The following is a 7,685-nucleotide window of genomic DNA, read 5'->3' on the forward strand; positions in this document are numbered from 1 at the left end:
AATACACACACCATACCTGATCTGTCTTGGTCACTGTTTGTTATTCAACATGACGCTGCTACATAATTTTCTCTACTGCTTTTGTCATATATAGTGCTAAATTATTTTTATATACATCCAAGTCTCAAATGTAAGCTTTAATCTTTAAATTTTATCATAGATGACCTTAACTTCTACAAATGAAACATATATGTGTACATTTATAAGTGTGTATGCTTTTACCTTGCTGACTCTTTCCACTCCAATTCATCCCCATATTGCTGTAGTGTGTCCATCTCTGTGAATATTGTAGGTGTTGGTGTGCTGTCATCCTCCCCAAGGATGTGACGAAGTCGCTCTGCAGCAGGTGAAACTAATCCAAAGACAGAGTCAGTTTTAGGTTTTCATTAATCGTTAGTATTTCCAGTGCAAAAATAAGCTAAACAATAATTCTACCATGGATTCTAGCATTTGATTTATGCATTTCTTTAAAGGCTTAAAACTACAAATTTCATCCAAATTGACTATTTAATTTTCACCTATTGGGCAGCAGGGTGTGAATCAGGTCTACATGCTGTATTTGTATCAACTTTGTGTTATGTTTTTTCTTTCGGCTTCTCCCTTCCTCAGGGGTTGTCACAACGAGTGAACTCGTATGAAGACTTGGCAATTGTTTTTACATCGGATACCTTCCTGACGCAATCACAGTTGGGGGTGATATATGGGTGGAAATGGCCTTGCTTAAGGGCCTAGAGTGGGGCAACACTTTAAGTTCACATTATGTTCCCCTGATTCACTGACATACACCAAAAATCATGGACTGGGCAAGAAGGGACTTAATCAGAAGAAACTAACAAACCAAAGATAACTAAAATGGAGCAGACCAGCATGTCTGCAGCAATTAATCCATCCATGGCAACAATAAGCTGCACTGGAGTGGAAGAGTGTCCAAGAGTGTTTTTTTTTTTTTTTTCCTTTTTGCTCTCGGTGAAGGCGGACTCTTTTCCCTCCTACTCCTTCCCTGCTCTGCTATTTGTACTGTGAACCTTTTTTAGAGCCTCTTTTTGTATATCTCCCAAATTGTAAATTATGGATCTGGTCAGCTGGTCTCTCAATGCAATTGATCAAATTTTCTTGACGAGAAGACAGGGCGAAGGAGAGCTCTCTTGCCCCGATGGGACACGGGCAGCCGAATACACAATGGATTCCTGGGGGAAGTGGAAGATCATGTGTGTGTCCGTCTTGTCAGTCAAGGACGCTGAAGATCTGTACATACAGTAATTCGATTTATGATAACAGGATTTCTGCTTTTTGGAGTTGGTGGTTACCTGGCATATTGACAAGTTTGGAAAATGTCAGCAGCTGTTCTGGCCATTGTAAGGCTGTCCTGCATGTGTGAAGGAATGTGCCGTGCTGTAAACGCTCAGACTCAAAGGCTGTGTGAGCTGAGCCATAAACTGGACGTGATTCTTGCTGAGAATCGCAGGCTACTTGTGGCTCCTGAATCTCGCTGGCGGGAAGGAATAGATCTCGGAAAAGTTGTAAGCTTGACTCAGCGTATGTGACCATAATTTGGCTGTTTGAAGTTGCTATGAGATGTACTAGCGAGACTATAAAGGCAGAAGGAAATTAACAGAACACGGCCTGACCCAAAGCAAATGCTGCTATCTGAATCTGGCTCCCCCAGCATCGGCCTTGGAAAGTTGACTATCACAAATTCTCCTGGATGTTATGTGAACAAGACACTCTGCACCTCCCCTCCCCTATCTGTTTTCTTCCCCAAGGACATGGACATATGTCAGAGCCCTACTAAGCCAGCTGATAAAGACTGCACCATCACTTATCTGGACTATGGCTGGTGGGGGCGATCTGGACAATGCACACAGACTACTTCCCCTCATATTCACTGTGTTCGCTGGCCTCCCTCATTTGCCCCCCCCCCCCCCCCCCCACACACACACACACACTGATGCAGCAACCTAGATAGATGTGAATGTGCCAGTGGCTCACTTGGGCAGCTTGTGCTGGGACCCCCACCCTCACCCACTACACATGCATATGTCTTTATGCCACCAGTATGTTGCTTTTTCTTGTGCTGAGATTTTGTTTGTTTGTTTGGGTTTGTTTTGTTGTTTGTTTGTTTTTTGCAACCTCACACTGTGTCCCATCAAGGACACAGTGTGAGATATGATTTTTTTATACCTCCCCATTTCCTCAAGTTTTTCTTTTCCTTATCATAACAAAAAGGGCAGCGCTTCACACGAGGCTGCAGCCTCAGACACCACCTTTTACCCATATTGTTATCTTTGGATGGCGTTACTGAAATGTAATTTTGTTGTGCTTCTGTGCAATGACAAAAAAGGTTGATTCTGATTCTGATTCTGAAGACAAAAGTATGACAAAATATATATAAATAATTTGTGTTCCAAAAGACATATTGAAGTCAATTTGAAAATGTTTGTTTGTTTGTTTGTTTATTTGTTCGTTTTCAGAGTTGGACCCAGGAATGCAGACAAACACAGAGGCACTCAAATAAAATGTAAAAATGCATTAAAGAAAAGGGAAGAACAAACGCTGATGTGGCAAAACAATAACAACTCAAGGAGACACAGACAAGAACCAGACTGTGCATAAAAGAAGAATGTCCGATTGCAGGTGAAGTGAGAACTGGAAGGCTAAATGGACTGGGACTGATGAGGAGACTAGAAACATTTGGCTTAAAAACAACAGGGGAGAGGTATATGTGGGTGGGACAAAAATGGAAACTAAAGATTGACTATAGCTAAGGGGTAGTACTGAGAGTGACTGGACAACACAGAAGAATGAGAAAGAAACCTAACTAAAAGATAAAACATAAAAAAATTAAGTAAAAAAAAACAACACAAATCATATTTCATAATGAAGGAAATAGACGCAGGTAGTTTTTGTTTTTTCCAATTGATCTCATCAAAAACTGGATAAAAACAATTGTATCGTTACCTAATTTTTAATAGTTGTTCCTTTCTGAGTTAGATTGCCATGTACTTCCTTCAAAAAGTCGTAATCATTTTTGTTTGCCTCAGATGTTCATTATGTTCAGGGCTTTTGTGCAAATGTAGCATGTTTACAACCTAAACCAAACATGAAAGCATAAAAGCTTACAAACCTATGAGAATATTTTTATATATTTGCCAAAATAATGAAACATAAACAACAAAAATGAAAGCTATGTGTGTGAAATAAAACAGTCTACTTTAAAATGTCCCCCGTAATCACAAACAAGAGTTAAGTCCTTTGATGACAATCAAAAGTCATTCCTAATCAATCACCGGACAACTTTTTCTAATTTTATTCTCGACAGATCAATCTCCATTAACATCCTGTGCCTAGAGGCAGCGTTCGCTTACATCCTATTTATGAGCATGCATTTGTTCTCAATGTGTCTCTATCTGCAGATCTTCAATTGGTCAAGTTGTTTTTCCGGATAAAAATATGAGATAATACATTCTAAAAAAACATGACACATATACAGGTCCTTCTAAAAAAATTAGCATATTGTGATAAAGGTCATTATTTTCCATAATGTAATGATAAAAATGAAACTTTCATATATTTCAGATTCATTGCACACCACTGAAATATTTCAGGTCTTTAATTGTTTTAATACTGATGATTATGGCATACAGCTCATGAAAACCCAAAATGCCTGTCCCAAAAAATTAGCATATTTCATCCCACCAATGAAAGACAAGTGTTTTTAATACAAAAAACGTTGGTTACGTACTGTAACCCCAGATTCTATGAGTGTAAGCGTAGCCCTTTAAGGCCTTCGCTAGTGGGTTTATCCCGTTATGCGCAGCATAAGCACTGAAAAAATTTAGTCCACGCCCACCTGCTGTGTGGGCCCCACCCGGTCCGTATAAATTACGTTAAGAGCGGGAAATCGGCTCCCAAAATAGCTTTGTCTTCAGCCATTTAGGAGCCAGTGAGGCCCGACGCTTAAAGGGCTACGCTTATACTCATAGAATCTGGGGTTACAGTACGTAACCAACGTTCTATTTCGTATAAGCTTCGCCCTTTAAGGCCTTCGCTAGTGGGTTAAGGGCGAAGCCGATGTGGTCCTCGCCTCACTGGGTCCATTCGAAACCCGTATGAAGCAGAAGCTTGCCCAAAAAAGTCTAATCACTCAGCTCTCATGTGCATAATTACGCATTGCGTAATTATGTGAGCCATGCACAGACGCATGTTGTGTAACTATGCATTCTGAATGCATGAACGCCCCGGAAAACATCAACGGGGAGGGAAAAACGTTGAAAAGAGCCATGAACCAACCGGTTTACGGCTGAACCATATAAACAGATTAATAACAACAGGAGAGTTGATTATTAATCAAAAGAGCTGATTGATAACAATAGTCATGAACTGATTAATGGCAATAGAGTCAAGTAACAGTCACAACTTGTGATTGATAACATCTCACACTGTAATGCATGCAGACAGATGTGAGTAAAACGGAGTTCCATGAAACAACAATGTTCATTCTGTAACACTAAGGACAGAATGTGTCATGGAACAGACCATCACATCACCTAAATAAAGGCGAATAATGAGCAGGGTGTTGACCACGCAGCCACAGTGCAAAAAATATCCTGCATTGACATACCATTATGTAAAGCAGTCGAAAATGCGATACCCCTGATAGAATGAGCTCTGAGGTTGACAGGAGGCTCTAAATCTGATGCTCTGTAGGCTTCAGAAATAGTCTCACACAGCCAGTGTGACAAGCGCTGGGTGGATAACGGGCGACCTGCAGATGCATCTCTATAATGCACAAACAGGTGTTGAGTTTGACGCATTACAGCTGTGCGCGCTATGTAACACGTCAACGCCCGCACCGGACAGAGAAGATGGAAAGATGCTTCATCCTCTGATCTGTGGGGGGTGGGGGGGTGGAGAAACCCCTCCAACGATATCACTCTTGATTTAAAAGAGCTTGTGATGTTTTTAGGCATAAAAGCTGGGTTTGGTCTTAAATCAGCTGAGCTGCCCATCAGCCTGAATTCTAAGACATGACGGAGCAACAGAGAGGGCAGATAAATCACTTACCCTCTTAGCGGATGTTAAAGCCAGCAGCAGGGCTGTTTTAAGAGACAAGAATTTAAGTGAAAACCTGATCCAGAGGCTCAAATGGAGCTTAGATCAGGGCTCGCAGGACCAGCGTTAAATCCCACTGTGGAGCAAGTGGGCGTGAAGCAAGCCTGCGTCTCTGTACACCTTTTAGAAAAAACGCTTCATCAGCGGGTGATTAAAAGCTGTTCTGTCTCCGAACCCTTCGTGGCAGGAAGAGATGACTGCAGCGTACGTTTTAAACGTACTGAATGCCAACTTCCTATCCATCAGCTGTTGTAGAAAAGACAACACGCCGCCTAATGGGCATGAGGTGGCCTCTAAACCTTTCTCTGTACACCAGCGCTGAAAAGCCGTCCACTTTGATGTGTACAGAGCTGTGGTAGATGCAGCACGTGAATCTTGAATTGTGCACACTACCTCCTGAGGGAGACCCATCCTCTCTAAGCGGGACCGCTCAGCGGCCAGACCCACAGGTGCTGACCTATTTCTGGGTAACTCCTGATCGCTCCTCCTGCTTGAAGGAGAGCATCCTCCCTCCACGGCAGTTTCCACGGACGACCCGACAACAGACGTTGCAGGACTGGGAACCATGGTGCGTTCACGTGCTCAGGAGCTACCAGTAGAGCTGTCAATCCCTCCTCCTGAACTCGGTTCAGGAACCGTAAAATCAGAGGAGGTGGGGGAAACGCGTACAGAAGCGTTTTGGGCCACGGGCTGTGAGCAAATGCATCCGCTCCCAGCGGTGGATCGTCTCGCGGGCTCAGGGAAAACCATAGTTGACACTGAGCGTTCTCTCGCGTCGCAAACAGGTCCACAGCTGCTTTGCCAAACTTCTGCCACGTCTGAAACATCAGGTCTGGATGGAGGGTCCAGTCCGCGTGACGTGGGCCGCCCCTGGACATCACATCTGCCCCTCTGTTCAGAACACCGGATATGTAAACCGCTCTGATGGAGAGCAGGTTTTGGTGAGCCCAACACAGTAGCTTTCGCGCAATGTGTAACATCTGGGTTGAACGCACACCCCTTTGGCGGTTTATGTACGCAGCAGTCACCATGTTGTCTGTGTGAATCAACACGTGTTGATTCTGTAGCAAGGGAGCAAAGTGTTGAATCACATTCAGCACTGTGCGACACTCCAAAACATTGATGTGGGCTGATGTGTGGTGGGGCCACAGTGCCCCTACTGCTTGAGATAGGCATGTCCCCCCCCCCAACCTGATAGTGATGCGTCCGTGAAGACTGACACGTGTGACGTGGGACTGCTGACGGGAACTCCCTCTGACAGAACCAGAGTGTTTCCCCAGTGTCGGAGGTCTGCTCTCACAGAGGAAGGGACAATGATCATCCGTCTTTTTTTGTTTTACTGGATCCACACGCAGACGCGCAAACCACCTCTGGAGGCGTCTCATGTGTAACAAACCCAGCGGAACCACTGTGTGAGCTGATGACATCATTCCCAACAGCTTCATGACAGAGACAGCTATTATCACTTTGCCAGGTCTTACGTGGCGGAGTTGATTTTTAAAAGTGTTGAATCTCGTTTGTGATAAACGAGCCTTCATGGTGGTTGAATTTAATTCCACTCCCAGATAAACAATTGTCTGGGCTGGGAAAATCAAGCTTCCTTCCAATTTATGGCGAAGCCCAGATTTAACAGGTGTGATGTCAACACCTGATCCTGCATCAGCGCCTCCTGTCTGGAGTGACAGGAGCAGCAGATCATCCAGGTAAAACAAAAACTCTCATCTCTGTGTTTTGGGATGATTGGTATGCGTTCTCTGGATGTTGTATAACAGGTCCAAAAAACGGTCTCATCCCTCCGATCCGTGAGTAAAACCCTGTGTTTTCTCTCCGTTGGGGGACTCTGGAGATTACTTTTATCAGAAACACTTGGACTTCTGCATTTAGGGATGAGATTTGGTCTGATGATGACAGGACCGTTTCTATAACTCCTCTGAATGGAGGGGTTCGGGTTGCAAACTGTAACTTGTAACCATTTGCATAACACCCTGTCCATCCATCTGAAACGGCGAGCATGTTTTAGCCACTCTACGTAACGTTCGTAGAGTGAACGTGCGTTTAAGTGATGTGTCACGTTTTGTACGGCTGTCAGCAGTCCGCCCCTCAACCGCCGCCATGCGTCGCGGGAATGTTTTCTGCGTGACCCAAGGCGAGGCTTGTGCTGAGGCGAAGCGTGTGACAGCTGATGACGCCGTGGGGCTGCGCGTTTGACGTCGCTGTGCGAACGTTGAGAGGCAGAGGGCGTGACTTCATCTACGCCGTGCTGTTGGAGTGAAGGCTGCGAGCCCCGCAGGAGCACACGTTTTCTCTGGAGGGACGCGCGCCGCTCTCGCCTGAGACGCGGTGGGAAACGGCTGCCCGCGTTTGATTCGTTGAGACGAGTGTCGCTTCTTGTGAGAGTGAAGGACCTCCACCCGAACCAGCCTGCGCACCACATTTATACCGATGTGAGCCGGTTAGCGCCGGGCAGCTGTGTGTGTGCGCCAACATCAACGCTGCGCCGTTGGATGGAGGCTGTTTCATCCCACAAGTGCGAGTTTGACACCGCTTGAGTGAGGATCGTGCAGCTCTAGTTG

The 7,685-nt window shown here is 44.9% G+C and overlaps 1 protein-coding gene across 1 annotated transcript in view; it reads right to left on the reverse strand.

The window, feature by feature from the left end:
- The window catches only part of slc4a5b (solute carrier family 4 member 5b), a 93,248-nt gene extending 92,904 nt beyond the window's left edge, over positions 1 to 344 (reverse strand). Inside the window, exon 1 of the mRNA XM_037692460.1 lies at positions 223 to 344. Coding sequence (XP_037548388.1) covers positions 223 to 275 — 53 coding nt within the window. The 5' untranslated portion in view covers positions 276 to 344. The remainder of the gene's footprint in view (positions 1 to 222) is intronic.
- Positions 345 to 7,685: the final 7,341 nt, after the last annotated feature.

The sequence above is a fragment of the Nematolebias whitei genome, chromosome 18 (assembly GCF_014905685.2).
Source record: "Nematolebias whitei isolate Nwh7 chromosome 18, NemWhi1, whole genome shotgun sequence".
Lineage (NCBI taxonomy): Eukaryota > Metazoa > Chordata > Actinopteri > Cyprinodontiformes > Rivulidae > Nematolebias > Nematolebias whitei.